Source organism: Myotis myotis, unplaced genomic scaffold, assembly GCF_014108235.1.
Source record: "Myotis myotis isolate mMyoMyo1 unplaced genomic scaffold, mMyoMyo1.p scaffold_m19_p_16, whole genome shotgun sequence".
Lineage (NCBI taxonomy): Eukaryota > Metazoa > Chordata > Mammalia > Chiroptera > Vespertilionidae > Myotis > Myotis myotis.
In genome coordinates this window covers 258,456-275,982 of record NW_023416320.1, presented here as the reverse complement: position 1 = coordinate 275,982, position 17,527 = coordinate 258,456, and the positions used below count along the sequence as shown (strand labels likewise).

At 68.3% G+C, this 17,527-nt stretch overlaps 1 protein-coding gene across 2 annotated transcripts in view; it reads left to right on the top strand.

Annotated features, from left to right (window-relative positions):
- Positions 1-17,527, top strand: part of ADGRB1 (adhesion G protein-coupled receptor B1) — a 59,876-nt gene that overhangs the window by 12,986 nt on the left and 29,363 nt on the right. Inside the window, exons 3-17 of one of the 2 annotated variants that reach the window (XM_036337856.1) lie at positions 7,021-7,182; positions 7,745-7,855; positions 8,177-8,341; positions 8,593-8,757; positions 9,021-9,185; positions 9,510-9,674; positions 10,075-10,176; positions 10,669-10,775; positions 10,975-11,169; positions 11,910-11,978; positions 12,620-12,728; positions 13,647-13,790; positions 14,230-14,305; positions 14,432-14,534; positions 15,542-15,585. In XM_036337856.1, the coding sequence (XP_036193749.1) occupies positions 7,021-7,182; positions 7,745-7,855; positions 8,177-8,341; positions 8,593-8,757; positions 9,021-9,185; positions 9,510-9,674; positions 10,075-10,176; positions 10,669-10,775; positions 10,975-11,169; positions 11,910-11,978; positions 12,620-12,728; positions 13,647-13,790; positions 14,230-14,305; positions 14,432-14,534; positions 15,542-15,585 (1,882 nt within the window). Of the gene's footprint in view, positions 1-7,020; positions 7,183-7,744; positions 7,856-8,176; positions 8,342-8,592; positions 8,758-9,011; positions 9,186-9,509; positions 9,675-10,074; positions 10,177-10,668; positions 10,776-10,974; positions 11,170-11,909; positions 11,979-12,619; positions 12,729-13,646; positions 13,791-14,229; positions 14,306-14,431; positions 14,535-15,541; positions 15,586-17,527 lie in introns of both variants that reach the window. The other variant, XM_036337855.1, reaches the window with a different exon arrangement.

Below are 17,527 nucleotides of genomic sequence, written 5' to 3'. Positions count from 1 at the left end.
TGGAGGCTTCGAGCAGGAGAGGGACCGGCTTGGACACTGCCCAGGCTGTAGGCACACAGGGTGTCCAGGCCCAGAGCAGGGAGTCGGGGGGGGGGGGGGTGGGAGGCACTGCAGGCACTGCAGGCACCCCCTGAGGCTTTCTGGGGGCACAGCAGCTTCTGGACTTGGGGGGAGGCGGGCCTGGCGGTGGTGGGGGTGCTGATGGACTTGCTGATGCACAGGATGTGGGTGCGGAGGAAGGAGGTGGCCAGACCACTCCCGACACTGGGTGGGGAGGAAGATCCGGAGGTCAGAGTGGACCCGAGTATGAGAGGCCTCTGGGTCGTCCAGGCGGTATCCTGCGAGCAAGGGCTCTGGGGCCTGGGGGTTCTGCCAGAACCAGGTTGGGATGACGCCCCAGCCTGGTCTGCACACGCTGGGCTCCCCAAGCCCCTCAACCCAGCAGCCCATCAGCGTCCTCTCCCGCAGCCCCTCGCCATGACTGGAAAGAGCCAGCACTGCTTCCCTGGTCGCGTGAGGAGTGGGCACCGGTGCGCACGCGTTTCTGATGGGAGCGAGTCGGCGCCGGATCCTCAGTGCCTCCTCTTAGTCGTGGGCAGGGGACCCAGAGGCCTGCGGCAGAAACCGGGGCCCGGGGTGTGGAGGGGGGTGAGCAGGCGGGGCCCCCGTGGAGATTCCAAGAGGGAATGGCTGGCGGCGGTGCCCGGAGGGGGAAGGGGCAGGCGTGTGTGGGTACATGTGTGTCCCTGCATCCATGTGCCCAGTGTGTACGTGTGTGTATGGGGATGGGGTGGCACATGGACCAGAGAGGTCCAGCGTCATCCAGAAGACACACAGCGGCGCCGGGCAGACGCTAGACCCCAGATCCCTCCGGAGAGCCCTCTGCCAGGGAGCCTCGCCCCCCAATGGGGGGGGAGGGAGGCGGGGGAGGCGCGACCTTCATCTCCTCCCCCAGAAGGCCGTGCGCAGCGCCGCGGAGGGAACAGGCGGCCCAGGCCAGCCGTGGCCCATTTTCCCGCTCCCCCCGCCGGGCCTGTCCAGGCGCCACCTGGTCACGGCACGCGCCCGCCTCGCTCGGCCTGTCCCCTCTGCCCGGCCGCCCCCCTGAGGCGCACTCACACCAGGGTCTGTCCGTGTGTCCCCCGTCCTTCCGTCTCGTCCCTCCCGTCTCTGTGTTCTTCTGCCGAGAGTGTGACGGGGCTATTTCTCTCAAGGGTCGTTTTAAATATTCATGTTTTAATTAAAGAATTTTATTGCAGAAGCGACATGGGAGATAATGAAAACGCAGCGTCTTGGGGGCTGGGAGTGTGGGCCTGTGTGTCCCTGTCCCTGTGTGTGTGTCCCTGTGTGTGTGTCCCTGTCCCTGTGTGTGTCCCTGTCCCTGTGTGTGTCCCTATGCATGTCCCTGTGCATGTGTCCCTGTCCCTGTGCGTGTCCCTGTGTGCGTGTCCCTGTGTGTGTCCCTGTCCCTGTGTGTGTGTCCCTGTCCCTGTGTGCGTGTCCCTGTCCCTGTGTGTGTGTCCCTGTCCCTGTGTGTGTCCCTATGCATGTCCCTGTGCATGTGTCCCTGTCCCTGTGTGTGTGTCCCTGTCCCTGTGTGTGTGTCCCTGTCCCTGTGTGTGTGTCCCTGTCCCTGTGTGTGTCCCTATGCATGTCCCTGTGCATGTGTCCCTGTCCCTGTGTGTGTGTCCCTGTCCCTGTGTGTGTGTCCCTGTCCCTGTGTGTGTGTCCCTGTCCCTGTGTGTGTCCCTGTCCCTGTGTGTGTCCCTATGCATGTCCCTGTGCATGTGTCCCTGTCCCTGTGCGTGTCCCTGTGTGCGTGTCCCTGTGTGTGTCCCTGTCCCTGTGTGTGTGTCCCTGTCCCTGTGTGCGTGTCCCTGTCCCTGTGTGTGTGTCCCTGTCCCTGTGTGTGTCCCTATGCATGTCCCTGTGCATGTGTCCCTGTCCCTGTGTGTGTGTCCCTGTCCCTGTGTGTGTGTCCCTGTCCCTGTGTGTGTCCCTATGCATGTCCCTGTGTGTGTCCCTGTCCCTGTGCGTGTCCCTGTGTGCGTGTCCCTGTGTGTGTCCCTGTCCCTGTGTGCATGTCCCTGTCCCTGTGCGTGTCCCTGTGTGTGTCCCTGGCCCTGTGTGCGTGTCCCTGTCCCTGTGTGCGTCCCAGTGGTGGGGAGGGGCTGAGCTGGGGGCTGAGTGTGTGTGACGCCTGGACAGGTGGGTTGGAGGATTGGGACTGAGATGCTGGGCTGACACCAAGACCCACCCAGGACACCCAGCCCGCGGGAGGGGCCGAGTCCTGCGCCGACTCCAGCCTGTCCCCACGTGGTGGGTGGCCTCTGCCGTGACCCCCCACCCCCAGGACTTTGGTCTCGTCCCAGCCCCAGAGGCCACGCTTCCCTCGGGAAGGGCGTGGGAGCCGTCCCGGGATCTGCGGGGTGTGGAGAGGTCGGGCAGAGAGTGTGGGGAGGGGGCCAGATGGCACTGAGCGCGTTGAGGGGCACAGGAGAGCCCGAGGGGGTGTGGGGAGGCCTGAGGGCTCCCTGCTGGGCTCAGGCCTGACCACCTTGGCCAGGGCGCTGCGCTCACACGGACCGAGTTAGAAAACTGGGGGAAACAGGTGTCAGTATCCTCTGGTGACGAGGCCACCCCAGACGTGGGGGAGGGAGGGCGGGCCGTGACCACGGAGCACACGCGTGTGCCATCCCCCATGGAGAAGCTCCACGTGAGGCTGCCGTGTCCCAGAAAGATGGGAGGAGGGAGGCCCGCAAGGGGGGACTGCCGGTCACCCAGGCCCGAGGGCAGAGCCGGTGGGACTGGGCCTTCCACCTCCAACAGGACCACTCCCAGGACGAGCGGCTGGAGGAGGGGCCCGCAGACAGGCCTGGGGGCGGCGGGGGGGGGGGGGGGGCGGCTCGCAGGCCCCAGTCTCTCTCTCTCTTTTTTGGATGCATTAGTAGCTCCTTTTTTCCTGAGAAATATTCTTTTTGTTGTTGCTGTTAATCCTCACCTGAGGATAATTTCCCACTGATTTTTAGAAAGAGTGCAAGGGGGGCGGGGAGGGGAGAGAGAGAGAGGATGTGAGAGAGGCACGCCCCTGGTTGCCTCCTGAACGCGCCCCCACAGGGTTACGGTTTGAGCCTGCAGCCGAGGCCTGTGCCCTTGACCAGAGCCGGACCCGGGACCCTTCAGACCACAGGCGGACGCTCTGTCCACTGAGCCACACCGGCCAGGGCCTCTGTTTCTGTCTGTGAGATGCCCCCCCCCCCCCCCCCCCCCCCCGCTGCGAGGCGAAAGGAGAGGACGCCTCTCCCAGGTGCTGGGAGGGGCTCTCGGCGCCTCACCTGCAGGGGCGCCGCACCTGGAGGGGGCGCAGCGGGGCATGGCCCTCGGCCTCACCCTGAGGTCCCAGCACCTGCGCAGCTGGGCGGCGCTGGCCACGCGGCCGAGAGGGGAGCCCCACGCTTCCCTCAGGAAGGGCGTCCGAGGGCCGGCAGGGTGTGGAGAGGCTGGGTGCAGAGTGTGTGTTGGGGGGCGGGGGGGGGGGGCAGGTGTCCCTGGGCCCGTTGGGGGCCACAGGGAGAATGCAAGGCAATGTCTGTGGGGGCGAGGGCTGTGGACTGGGGACGGGTTGGGGAGGGATTTCAGGGAGCTGTTCCAGCCCCTGAGGTCCCCATGGGCAGGTCCCTGCAGGGGCTCAGAGAAGGGACCTGGTGCCCAGGGACAGGCCCTCCGCTGGTGGGAGGTGGGCGGGGTCCTCAGGGAACTCGGCCAGGTGGGCGGGGTGAGTGGGCAGGTGCTGCGCCACCTGCTGGACTGGGGCGCCCTCTGCTGGAGGAGACGGGAAGTGCACAGTCCCCCTTCTCCAAAGGGGGACTCCCCACGCACCTGGAAGGCCCAGCAGAGGGAGGGCCCCCCCCCAGCGCCCCACTTCCGCCAACGTGGGGTGTAGGGACGGGGAGGTCACAGCTCTGGGCTGGGGTGCCAGGGTGGGAAGAGGCCCGGAGCCCCCTCTCCCTGCGCCTTCCCTCCTGGGTGGCCAGGCTCCTCAGAGGCCATTAATTGGTTCCATTCATCCCGTAATGAGATGGAAATGAGGCTTCCGGACAGAGGCGCATTGAGCTGGGGAAGAAGGCGGCCTCTCTCTGGGCCTGGAGGGCGGCCCCAGCCTTGCCCCTCCTCCGCGGGCGCCGTGGGGAGCTCCGGCCGGGAGCACCTTGGCCGCCCAGCCTCGCAGTGCTCACCCCTGTCCTGGACGCACATTTATCAAGTGTCAGCTCTGTGTGGGGACACACATTAAAAATAAAACGCCAACAGAAATAGCAGCTTCATTTCCTGAGTGTGGCCAAAGCCGGGCTCAGCCTGTGCCGGGATCGGGGCTCAGCCTGTGCCGGGATCGGGGCTCAGCCTGTGATGGGATCGGGGCTCAGCCTGTGCCGGGATCGGGGCTCAGCCTGTGATGGGATCGGGGCTCAGCCTGTGCCGGGATCGGGGCTCAGCCTGTGATGGGATCGGGGCTCAGCCTGTGCTGGGATCGGGGCTCAGCCTGTGCTGGGATCGGGGCTCAGCCTGTGCTAGGGATGAGGAAGCTCATGGCCAGGGTCAGAGACAGTGCAGGATGAGGGTCCAAGCTCAGTGTGGGGTCAAGGGGACTCAGCCTGCAACCAGCGTCCGAGTCCAGCATGTGACCCGGGTCAGGGGCAGGCCTGGGGGGCGGTCTGTCCTCTGAGCCCATGGCCACCCCCTCCCCTCTTCCCCCACCACATCCTTGCCACCTGGGTCACCAAGGTAACCAGCCCTGAAGTAGTGGGTGTTTTGGCAGCTGAGGCCTAACCTGAGTCTATCCTGAAAGACGAGCTCTGCAGCAGTTGCCATGGGAACCGAGTGGCATCCTCTGATTAGCCTGGCTTGGACACTCTCTCTCCCACCCACGGCTGGTTCCACGTCACGCAGGCTTCCGTGTGGGGGCTGGGCCGGGGAGGCGGGGGTGACCGGCGAGACGTGCCCAGCCTGAACCGCCGCCAGGCCTGTTTCCCAGGACTTCGGCCTTCCCTGCCCCTGCGTCTCAGGGTCACAGGACAGGGTGGCCAGGGCAGGGACCACTGCCAAGGCCTAGAGGCCCGACTGGGGCCTGTGGCTGGTCGTGGTGGGCGGCCTTAGTCTGGGGGACACCGCGGAGCATGCGGAGTCCGACTGTGGGTTCCAGGCCTGCTCCTCTCCTTGGCTCGTTGGGTACCTGGGGCTCCCTCCCGTCCGCGTCTGGCACACGGCCGTGGCACTGGGCGTAGCCCCCCGAGTCGGGGCATGAGGAGTGGGAGCAGCCTCGGCCGTCGGCGCCCTGCTCGGGCACACGGACATGCGGAGGCCAGCGGCCCTGGCGATTTCGTCCTTACCTGCAGTGTGAGCCCAGGTGGCGTTTCTGCAGGAGACTCCAGGCTGGTGCTGCTGATTGCCCGTCAGTGCCAGCTCCGGGCAGGCCTCCCAGGCATCCGGACCACCTCCTTGAGCCCTAGTTCCTGCTGCTGTGAACGGGGTGAAGAGCTGCCCCCAGGGTGCACGGGACTTAGGTTCCTGGGTGCTGAGGTGTCTGGCACAGAGCATGGCCCCCTGGAGGCGGAGGGGCCCTGCCCAGGACGCCCCGGGACAGCTGGACCTGGGAGCAGCCTCCCGTGAGGGTGCGGGGCGGGCCCACAGCGGGCGCGATCCTGCTCAGGCTCCTCCTAGCGGGGGGCACGGGCCCTCCACGGGGCTGCAACAGGAGCAGGGAGGCCTTGCTGCGGGAACACGATAGCGGAGGAGGGCTCACACCCAGGCCCAGGAAGGGGCTCAGAGCCAGGTCCCTCCATTCCCCACCCCCGTGGCCCGGGCAAGCCCCTCCCTGGGCCTCACCACCCCTGGGAGCCTCCTGTGACTGAGTGTGAGCGAGGGACAGAGCAGGGGCCGTGCCCACCCACCAGGGGCAGCCGCTAAGGTCCCAGCCCCTCCTGCCTGTCATGGTCTGAGTGCATCCGCCCCCCACCTGCGGTGTCCCTCCTGGCTGGGCGCAGGGGACAGGCAGGAGGCTGCGTGCCCTCGCAGAGGTGCCCTGCCTCTGTGGGCCCGGGGGAAGGTGGGGCCGTGGGTGGGAGGGTGGGCCTATGAGAAGAGGGAGAGAGGTTCCCCATAGGCTTGGGGTGGACGGCTCCCCTTGCCCACTGTGCACCCAGCGTGGAGAATGAGGCCCCGCCGCCCACACTGGGAGGTGCCTGCCCAGCCGGCCTCGTTCCCTTGCGCCTGGCTCCCCCTGCTGGCCGGCTCCGGGAACAGGCGCGGGAGCCAGGCGGGGCCCTCCACTGACCGATTCTGCGCTGGCCAGTCACTTGGACACGAAATTTGCTGCAAATCAAATTGACTCTCTGGGGTCGTCTCTGACCCCAGTGACAACGCCCGTGCCCGTCCTTGCGCAGCCCTTTCCTACCCTTCTGCGTCAGTCCGGGGAGCAGCGCCCGCTATCCTCAGACGAGGGCATGGGCAGGGCAGGATGGCGGGGCGGGGGGCGGCGCAGGCACCACCTGGACCTGGTCTTATTTTAAATATATTTTATTGACTTCAGAGAGGGCGGGAGCGGGAGAGAGAGAAGAAAGCCCGACCCAGTCCCGCCTGCCCACTGAGCCCTGCACGCTCGCCAGGCTCCACACCTGTTCTGTGAACACCCGTGTGAGAGGGTCATGGATCGGCTGCCTCCTGCACGCCCCCTACTGGGATGGAGCCTGCAACCTGGGCCTGTGCCCTGACCGGGAGTCAAACCGGGACCTCCTGGTCGTAGGTCGATGCTCAACCACTGAGCCACACCAGTTGGCATGAACTTGGTCCTTAGGCCCTTAGTCTCCGGCCCACCCTTCCCCTACATCCCGCACTCCTAGCTGACCCTCCACACCCAGGCCTCCCACGTGCGGGCCCACCCTGCGGGCCGCTGTGCCCCATCCCTGCCTGGGAGACTCCCGGGGTCACCCTCTGAACTCGGGACCCCTGCGCTCTGGTTCCCACCAGGCGGCTGGAAGCTGTGGTCCCTGTGGGGCGAGTGCACGCGGGACTGCGGGGGCGGCCTGCAGACGCGGACGCGCACCTGCCTGCCTTCGCCCGGCCTCGGGGGCAGCGGCTGCGAGGGGGTCCTGGAGGAGGGCCGGCTGTGCAACCGCAAGGCCTGCGGAGGTGAGTGCGGGGGGCGGGCCCGGGCCCCGGGTGGGCGGGGACTTGGGCGGGGTCCGGCCGATGGGGCGGGGCCTGGGCGAGGGCGGAGCCGCGGGTGTGGAGCCGCGAGAAGGAAGGGCTGTCAGTAGATGGGGCTGGGTGGGCTTTCCTCTCCCCTGTGGGTTGGGGATTTGGGGGCGCTGCCTTCCTCCGCCACCCAGCCCCACCTGCCCCCTGCCCCCCTGCCCAGCTCCATCCACCTCCGGAACATGCGTCTCCAATAAGACTCTAATGACCTCACCCATGTTTTAGCTGTTCCCATAAAATTAAATCAGGTTATAACGAGACTCCATCCTAAGGGTGGGGTTTTGCTGGGGAAGAGGGTCCCATCGCAGAAACCTGGAGAGATTCCTGGGGTCGGGTGGGGGGGTGCTGAGCAGGGCCCTGGGGGAAGAGGGCGGGGCGTGGAGCAGGGAGATGGGGCCCAGGGCCCTGGTCCCAGGTTTCCCAAAAGTCCGGGGGAGGAGGCGGGGCGGCCAGGGTCCCGAGGGCCACCGGCCGCTCACCGGAGCCCGCCCCGCAGCGGCCGCGCGCAGCAGCTCCCGGAGCCAGTCGCTGCGCTCCACGGACGCCCGGCGGCGCGACGAGCTGGGGGACGAGCTGCAGCAGTTCGGGTTCTCGGCCCCGCACACGGGTGAGCTGCGGGGGGCGAGGCGTGAGGACGAACACGCGTGGAGCGGGGGGCTGGTTTCACGGGGAGGGTCTTAGCACAAGTCCCGACTCACTGCCGCCACCCGCACCAACAACCTTGGTCGCCATGACTACCCGAGCCTCCCGGCGCCAGGCTGCCCTCTGCTGGCGGCTGGCTTGGGGGCACCAGCCCAGCCCGCGGGTTCGGAGGGGACGCAGGTCCTGAGGTCGGCCCCGCCGCCCCTCCCCGGAGGGCGGGGTCCCCCTGCGGGTCTGGCCGCGCTCGGGCTCCGAGGCAGCGGCGAGGCTGTGGGTCTGCCCGCAGGTGACCCCGCGGCCGAGGAGTGGTCCCCGTGGAGCGTGTGCTCCAGCACGTGCGGCGAGGGCTGGCAGACCCGCACGCGCTTCTGCGTGTCCTCCTCCTACAGCACGCAGTGTAGCGGGCCCCTGCGCGAGCAGCGGCTGTGCAACAACTCGGCCGTGTGTCCAGGTGGGCGGCGCGGGGCCGGGACCCGGGCATCTGCGCCGGTGGGGGGGCCGGGGCGGGGCATCTGCGCCGGTGGGGGAGCCGGGGGCGGGGCACCAAGAGCAGGGGCGGGGCATCTGCGCCGGTGGGGGGGCCGGGGCGGGGCATCTGAGGCGGTGGTTGGGCGGACAGGGGAGGGAGGTGGTCATCAGGTCAGGGGTTGGGCAGCTGTGCCCTGTGGCCGCAGGGTCAGCGGCGCCCCGGCTTCTCCGCAGTGCACGGCGCCTGGGACGAGTGGTCCCCCTGGAGCCTGTGCTCCAGCACCTGCGGCCGGGGCTTCCGGGACCGCACGCGCACCTGCAGGCCCCCCCAGTTCGGAGGCAACCCGTGCGAGGGCCCCGAGAAGCAAACCAAGTTCTGCAACATCGCCCTGTGCCCTGGTAGGTGAGAGGGAGGGCGCCGGGGGCACCGAGGAGGGCGGGAAGGGCCAGCCCCAGGGGCCAGGCTGGAGGTTGGAGACTCTGGGGCACCCTCATCCATGTGCCCCTGGCATCAGGGTGGCCTTAGGGGTCTCAGGCCCATGTCCCAGGCTGCAAGGTGTGTGTGGGGGGGGAGGGGCCTGGGCGTCCACACCACATCCTGGGCTGGGCGCGGCCCCGGGTGTTCACACGGCTCCCGTCCCTCCCTCCCCCGGGCCGGGCAGTGGACGGAAACTGGAACGAGTGGTCAAGCTGGAGCGCCTGCTCCGCCAGCTGCGCGCAGGGCCGGCAGCAGCGCACGCGCGAGTGCAACGGGCCTTCGTACGGGGGCGCCGAGTGCCAGGGCCACTGGGTGGAGAGCAGAGACTGCTTCCTGCAGCAGTGCCCAGGTCAGCGCCCATGGACGCGGGCGGGCAGGGAGGAGGCTGAGGCCATGGGGTGACCGGGCCTGGCATGTGGTCCGGGGCCTGGGGCCGGGAAGGGGGGGGCAGTGCAGGAGAGGCACCTGTTTTTCTGTACTGAGCTGAGCTCTGGTTTCTCCTCCCGGGTCTCAATGTTTTTCCTCCGGATGGCTTCCGGCTCCACCCGCCTGGGTCCCCGCGGCTCTGCGTGTCCGGCCCTCCCGTGTCCTGTCCGTGTTGTCCGGCCCTGTGCCTCTGGCCGCCGTGACTCCTGGATCTGCGGCGCGTCGCTCCACACTGGCCGCCCCGCAGTGGACGGGAGGTGGCAGGCCTGGGCCTCGTGGGGCGGCTGCAGCGTCACCTGCGGGGGCGGCTCCCAGCGGCGGGAGCGTGTCTGCTCGGGGCCCTTCTTCGGGGGAGCCGCCTGCCAGGGCCCGCAGGACGAGCACCGGCAATGCAGCGCCCAGCGGTGCCCCGGTGCGTGTCCCCTCGCCACCCACAGCCGGGCTCCGGGAGGCGCCCCAGTGGCCGGGTCAGGCTGAACTGGCCGGGGACCCTCTCCCCCTTGTTTGTGTTTGTTTTCTTAAATATATCATTGTTGATGTCAGAGAGGAAGGGAGAGGGAGAGAGAGACATCCATGATGAGAGAATCAGGGATCGGCTGCCTCCTGCACGCCTCCTGCTGGGGATCCAGCCTGCAACCCAGGCCTGTGCCCTGACCGGGAATTGAACCGTGACCTCCTGGTGCATCGGCTGATCTCAGCCCCTGAGCCACGCGGCCGGGGGACTCCCCTTGTGAGGGTGGATGTCCTGGGGGGGTCTGACCGCTGACCTGCACCAGCACTGAGCGCCCTGCCTGTCCCCTCCCTCCTGGCAGAGCCCCACGAGATCTGTGGCGAGGACAACTTTGGCACCGTGATCTGGAAGGAGACCCCGGCGGGAGAGGCGGCCGCAGTCCGGTGCCCCCGGAACGCCACGGGTGAGGGCGACCGAGACGGGGTGCGGGCTCTTGTCCTCACGGGCTGTGTGTGGGCGGGGAGGTGGCCCTGAAGCCTGGCCAGGGGCTGTCGGCAGCACCCGTGTCCCTGTCGCCCCGAGGCCCCGTGCGTGGCAGGGCTGTGCCCGCCTCCCTGGCCGATTCCTGGCAGCAGGCGCTGGGTCACAGGTGCACCTGTGTGTAAGGCTGTCGCTACCTGACACCAAACACCCACCTCCAGCTGCGGGCTCTCCCCGTGCAGGTGGGGCCTGGAGGCTTGTCTCCCACTGGTCCCGGCAGCAGCCGCTCAGGAATGCTGGGGATGAGAGAAAGCGAGGGGCCCCTCCTGTGCCGGCTCTGCTCTCGGACTGTCCCTGCCTCGGGGCCGAGGGTCGGGCCAGAGGGGCTGGGGCCTGGGAGCTGCGGGCGGGAGCCTGCCCGGAGCTGGGCCTCCAGCCGAGAGGCAGGAGCAGCGCTGACCCACCGCCTCCCCAGGCCTCATCCTGCGACGCTGTGAGCTGGACGAGGAGGGCGTCGCCTACTGGGAGCCCCCCACCTACACCCGCTGCGTCTCCATCGACTACCGGAACATCCAGATGATGGTAGGGCCTGCCGCCGGCCCGGCACTCCTCTGCCCGAGTTCTAGGCATAACCCTCTGTCCCCGGTGGCACCCTATGGACACACGTCCGCTGTGGCCACTGGCAGGGGCGGCAGAGGGGTCCCTGGGCCTGGGAGGTCCTGGGCACCGGCCCTGCCGTGTCCTGTAGAATCGTGGCGCCCAACCCTCTCCATCTCCCCAGACCCGGGAGCACCTGGCGAAGGCACAGCGAGGGCTGCCTGGGGAGGGCGTGTCCGAGGTCATCCAGACGCTGGTGGAGATCTCCCAGGACGGCGCCAGCTACAGCGGGGACCTGCTCTCCACCATCGACGTCCTGAGGAACATGACGGAGATCTTCCGAAGGGCTTACTACAGCCCCACGCCCGGCGACGTGCAGGTGCCCCGACCCCCGGGCGGGGAAAGGGGGCTGCAGATGGTCACCCTGAGCCCGACCCTGGTCACACTCTGAGCCCTGACCCTGGTCACACGCTGAGCCCTGACCCTGGTCACACCCTGAGCCCTGACCCTGGTCACACCCTGAGCCCTGACCCTGGTCAAACCCTGGGCCCTGACCCTGGTCACACACTGGGCCCTGACCCTGGTCACACCCTGGGCCCTGACCCTGGTCACACCCTGGGCCCCGACCCTGCTCACACCCTGAGCCCTGACCCTGGTCACACCCTGAGCCCTGACCCTGGTCACACACTGGGCCCTGACCCTGGTCACACCCTGGGCCCTGACCCTGGTCACACACTGGGCCCTGACCCTGGTCACACCCTGAGCCCTGGCCCTGCTCACACCCTGAGCCCTGGCCCTGCTCACACCCTGAGCCCTGACCCTGGTCACACCCTGAGCCCTGACCCTGGTCACACACTGGGCCCTGACCCTGGTCACACCCTGAGCCCTGACCCTGGTCACACACTGGGCCCTGACCCTGGTCACACCCTGAGCCCTGGCCCTGCTCACACCCTGAGCCCTGACCCTCGTCACACGCTGAGCTCTGACCCTGGTCACACCCTGAGCTCTGACCCTGCTCACACGCTGAGCCCTGACCCTGGTCACACGCTGAGCTCTGACCCTGGTCACAGGCCCGGCCCTGACCCTGCTGCCTGTCCTCTGTTCTTCCTCCTCGTCCAGAACTTCGTCCAGATCATCAGCAACCTGCTGGCGGAGGAGAACCGGGACAAGTGGGAGGAGGCGCAGCTGGTGAGGGCGCGGTCAGAGCAGCAGGTCGGCCAGGCAGTGGGCGCCTCCCGGGCTGAGCTGGCCCAACGCTGGGTTCTCACCCCCGTCGGCCTCGCCCGTCGTGTGGCTTGGAGGAGGTTGCTTATGCTTCTGAGCCTCAGTTTCCCCGTCAGTCAGAGGACAGTAGCTCACCTTGGGGGCTCCGTGAGGATGGGGGTGGGGATGTGTTGGTCACGTGGTGCTCGTTGGGGTGACCAGGATGCGGCGGTTCTTTTTCATCGGGAAAGGGTGGTCCCTCCCTCCCTCCCAGGCTGACCTGCCCCCGGGCAGCACCCAGGGGGGACGGCAGGAGCCCAGGGACCCGCTGTCCTCCCAGCCTGGCCCCCTGGCACAGCAGCCCCCCGGGCCCAGTGTCCCCGTCTATGAAGCGCGACGGGTACTCGAAGGTCCCGACCCCGCTTCCCAAGTCAGGCCCGGAGCCTGCGGGCTGGGGAGTGGCCAGCAGGACCCTAAAGCTGAGGGGCAGGTGGAGGAGGTGGAGGAACAAGGTGTCCCCGGCCCGAGTGTGGGGCCCTCGACGACACCCCCTGTAGCTCTGGTGGTTGGTGCTCTCATGGGGCTGCTCCCGCCTCTGAGGCTGCCCCCCCCCCACCGCCCCCCAGATGGGCCCCAACGCCAGGGAGCTGTTCCGGCTGGTGGAGGACTTCGTGGACGTCATCGGCTTCCGCATGAAGGACCTGCGGGACGCGTACCAGGTGACAGACAACCTGGGTAAGCCCCCACCCCCGCTGAGCCCCCAGACTCTGCTCGGCTCTGGGCCCGGCCTTCCTGCCTCAGTTTCCTCCCCTGTGTACATGGGCAGGGCCAGACCCCCTCCAGGCAGCGTCTCAGGTCAGTTCTGTGCACAGACCTGACACGATGTTGGCCGGGGCGGCAGGGGCGTCTCAGACCCAGACAATGTCCTGGAGACCTTGTGTCCTGGGACACACCACGACCCCCGTCCACAGCCCCCGGGGCCGGGCCCACGCTTACTGGTCGCCCAGGGCCGGCCTTGGGGATGGGAGGGCTGGACTGTGCGGCCGCCCCTCTCTGCCCTCCACGCCCAGGGCGTCTGCTCAGGGGGCTGGCTCACCTCACGGGTATGTGGAGCCGTAACCGGCTGGGACCCCACCTGAGGCCTACGATGACCACATCCCACATGCATCGCCGGGGCCATTTGTCAAAGCCTCCCCCACTCTCTCTGCACACCCCTCCTGCACCCCACACCCCGCACTTTCCTTCTGCGTCACCCCCACCCAGGCCCCGTCGTCTCCTTACTGTCCTCGCGAGGCAGGGGGTTAGGGGGACAGGTTCGTCCCTGTCCCTTTTTTGGAGCCACAGTGGAGGGGGGGCTGGACTCCTGCATCGGGGGCAGCGACGTGGACCCCCTGGGCCCGTGGGACCTGGCCAGCCCAGGAAGCCATGGAGGGACAGTGCACACGGGCGCGAGCCGTCCGCGGGGGGGACCAGGGCTTCGGGGAGAGGCCAGGAAGGGCCCGGGGCCCCAGGCTCCCTCCGAGCTGTGAGCACCCCACGTGGTGGCCCTGAACCCCCAGGCCCGCTTCCCAGCTCCTCAGGGCCGAGGCTCCTCGTCACGTGGCTGCTCTGTCTGTCTGTCCGTCTGTCTGTCTCCTGTCGGTGCCGCCACAGTCCTCAGCATCCACAAGCTCCCGGCCAGCGGCGCCACGGACCTCAGCTTCCCCATGAAGGGCTGGCGGGCCGCGGGCGCCTGGGCCAAGGTGCCCGAGGACCGGGTCACGGTGTCCAAGAGCGTCTTCTCCACGGGGCTGGCAGGTGCGGCCCCGGGAAGGGACCCCCGGGGGACTCGGGCCAGTGTCTGAGGTCCGGCCTGGGAAGGGGCTCTGGAGCCGGCTCGCTGCTCCCTTCCTTCTCGGTGCGCGCATGGCCTCCGCTGCCTCCGGGAGCGTTCCTGCCCCTCCCCCCCCGCCCCCTGGCCTCCCGGGCCTCCTCGTGGGATGGACAAAAGCACCTCCGCGTCGCAGCAGGGACTGGGCTTCCACTGAAGTCACGCGGCAGGCGGCCGGGTGCCCAGCAAAGAGCATGGCCCTGCCTGTCCCAGCTCTCGGGGGCCACTCGGGGGACCTGGGCAGGCTCCCCAGCTCTCCGACGGCAGCGCTGTGTCTGCAGTGGGTGCAGCAGGCCCACGGAGCCCGGCCTCCCGGGGTCCAGGCTGGGGAGGAGGGAGGAGGGTGACCGGCACCCTGTCTTCCAGAGGCCGACGACTCGTCCGTGTTTGTGGTGGGCACCGTGCTCTACCGGAACCTGGGCAGCCTCCTGGCCCTTCAGAGGTGGGCCCCTGGGAGGCGGGCGTGGGGGAGGCCAGCCTGGAGGAGGCGGGGAGGCAGGGGCACGGGCACCGGCGGGCACCCAGGAAAGGGGGCTCCGGGACCCCCTGACGCGGCCCTGACTCCCAGGAACACGACCGTCCTGAACTCCAAGGTCATTTCGGTGACGGTGAAGCCGCCCCCGCGCTCCCTGCTCACCCCCTTGGAGATCGAGTTTGCCCACATGTACAACGTGAGTGCCCCCGCGGGTGCGCGTCTGCGGGCGCGGCTCCTCCCGTCGGGCCCTGTGTGTGGAGGGGGGGCAGGGGGCCTCCCTCAGCCTTGTGGGAGCTGCCTTCACCCCTGAGTGGCGAGTGGGGAAACTGAGGCTCAGAGAGCGGCTGCGACCTGCTCAGGGTCACACAGCAGGGTGGCGTGGGAGCCGGAATCTAACCGCCTCTGACACCTGAGTCCCAGCCACGGCGGCCGGTCCCCGTCCACCTGGTGGCTCCTGTGGGGGAGACACAGCCATCCCATCCCAAGACCATGTGGCCCTGCCGCAGGCCCGCCATGCCCTGTTCCTTGGGGTTGGTTCTCTGTCAGGCCAGGCCGAGACGCCCTGGAGCCCTAGGGTCACCCAACCAGGACAGGGCAGCGCCAGGCCTCGAACCCCAGGCCAGCGTAGTGGGAGGACCAGCCCTGCTCTCTCCTGCTGTGTGGCCTTGGGCGAGTTGCTCCACCTCTCCGTGCCATGGTTCCCTCCCTTGTCAAGTGGGAGCTGCAGGGTTAGGTGAGGGCTAGGTCATTCCCATCGGCGTTTAGAGCAGCTGCCCCCCAGGAATGCTGAGAGCCCCCCGCCTGTGGCACGCGGTGGCCTGCAGGATGGGGTGTTCTGAGGCCTCCCTGTGCCCGCCTGACCCTCGCTCGCTCACCCTCAGGGCTCCCTGGGGGCTCTCTGCTGCCCATTGTGCCCGCAGCTGACCAGCCATGGGAGCACCCAGAGGTGGCTCTGGCCGGGCTGCCCAAGGGCAGGAGCTGCCCATGGCCACATGGGGGTGGGAGGCAGGGGGGTGGGAGGCTCTTCCCTCCTCTGGCCTCAGCGTCCTCCCCCTCACGCACCTGTTTCCTAGAGGAACTTGTAGGCAGAGCACCTGGCCCAGCTGTGGGCGGATCCGGCCGTGACCCTGGGCCGTGACCTGTGACCTGGGTGGGGCTCGAGAGGGGTTGGCAGGTGGCCCTGACTCCTCCCCCTCCCTCCAGGGCACCACCAACCAGACCTGCATCCTGTGGGACGAAACGGACGTGTAAGTGCCTGTGGGTGGTGGCCTCGGCCCAGGGCGGGTTTGGGGAGCTGACCCAGCGCGGCCAGGGGTACAGTTTCTGGTCTGGCCACGTCTCCCTCCGCCCGGTCTGGCCCTGAGGCAGCATGGCGCCCACCGGGCCGCCCCCGCCCTCCCAGGGAAGTCCAGCCGGGCCAGTGACAGGCCTGGCCACCGCCAGCAGGACACAGGCCTGGGGCGGCTCAAGGGAGGGGGGTTGGAGAGTGGGGTGATCAGATGGGAAGCAGCGGTGGGGGCTCCGGGATCACAGGCCCAGGTCCTTGTCCTGCACCTGCCGATGCCGCCCGTGCCATGGGCTGCAGCGCATGAGAACAAGCCAGGTGCCCGCTCCATGCCCGGCGGGAACAGGCTGGCTTGGCTGGGCTGTGACATGGGTCTCAGGGCTCAGCATGGGCACCCCACAACGGGGGGGGGGCAAGACATAGCAAGGCACAGGGGGAGGTGGGGACCTCATTTAGCCACAGGGACATTTGTGCAAAGGTCCCCGTGAGGAGCAACGCCCAGAGGGGTGGAGGGTCAGGACTGGGAGGGTAGGACAGGAGGGGTTTGGCGCTGGATCCGAAGGCCCAGGTGGGCCTGGTGGGACAGGGCCTGCCCCCAGGGGTTGGGCGTGCACTGGGGAGGGGTGCTCAGTGGGAGCTGGGAGTCGTCACCGTCAGCCCGTCTCGGCCCTGGCACCAGCCCTCAGGCCTCCCTGTGCGCCCTCCCAGGCCTGGGGGGAGTGTGCCCTGCTGGGCCCCAGGCCTGAGGTACAGGCACCATGTCCCCCCTCGTGCTCTGGGCAGCGAGTGGGCGTGTGTCCTGGGGGTCAGGGCAGGCTCCCAGAGCGGCTGACAGAGGAGGACAGGGGCCGAGGCAGAGCCTGAGCAAAAGCCAGGGCATAGGCAGGCAGGTGGGGTGGGGGGGGGGGAGGCCGTGGACTCTGCAGGGGCTGTGCCCGGCTCTGGGAGTTGTCGGGCTGCCCGTAGCCACCCACCTGGCTGCCCGGCTGCCCTTCAGCCATCACAGCTGCAGGAGCCCTGGTCCTCAGCCTCTCCCCCGTGAGACGGGCGGCAGCGGGTCTGTGTGAGGCTCAGGTCATGCCACGTGCCGCAGGAGGGGCAGTGGACCCGGTGGCCGAGGGCTGGGCGCCTTCGGGCGGCCCACGGAAGGAAGCCCCTTCGCGAGCTGATGTGTGAGCAGAGGTACACAGCCCCGGGCGCTCCCTGGGCCTCGCCTGGGCCTCCCTGTGAGGCTCTCAGAGGCCTGGGGTCCAGCTGAGTCATCCGATCCAGAGCTGGGCCCACAGGGGAGGGAGGTTGGTGGGTGGGGGCCAGGGAGGGCTCCCCCAGCTCTATGCTGGATGGCTCCTCCCCATGAAACGCCAGAGGAGCCAAGGGCTTCCTGGGTGACCCGCTGTGGCCTGGGCAGGCCCAGTCGGTTCCCCAGTCAGCCCTCGCTGGAGGAGCCCTGGAATTGCATTTGCTGGAGAGAAGGGGTCTCCCTCCCATGTCTGCAGGGGCACGTGTGTGGGGGAGTGAGAGCACCAGTGACCATCCAAGGAAACAGTGACCTTGAAAGCCATGACTCGCCCATGGTACCCGAGCCCTGAGCACAGAGAGAGCTGAACTCAATCTGCCTGACCCTGAGCCTGGTCTCACTGAGCCCTGACCCTGGTCACACTCAGCCCTGACCCTGGTCACACTCAGCCCTGACCCTGGTCTCACTGAGCCCTGACCCTATTCACACTGACCCTGACCCTGGTCACACTCAGCCCTGACCCTGATCACACTGACCCTGAGCCTGGTCACACTCAGCCCTGACCCTATTCACACTGACCCTGAGCCTGGTCACACTCAGCCCTGACCCTGGTCACACTCAGCCCTGACCCTATTCACACTGACCCTGAGCCTGGTCACACTCAGCC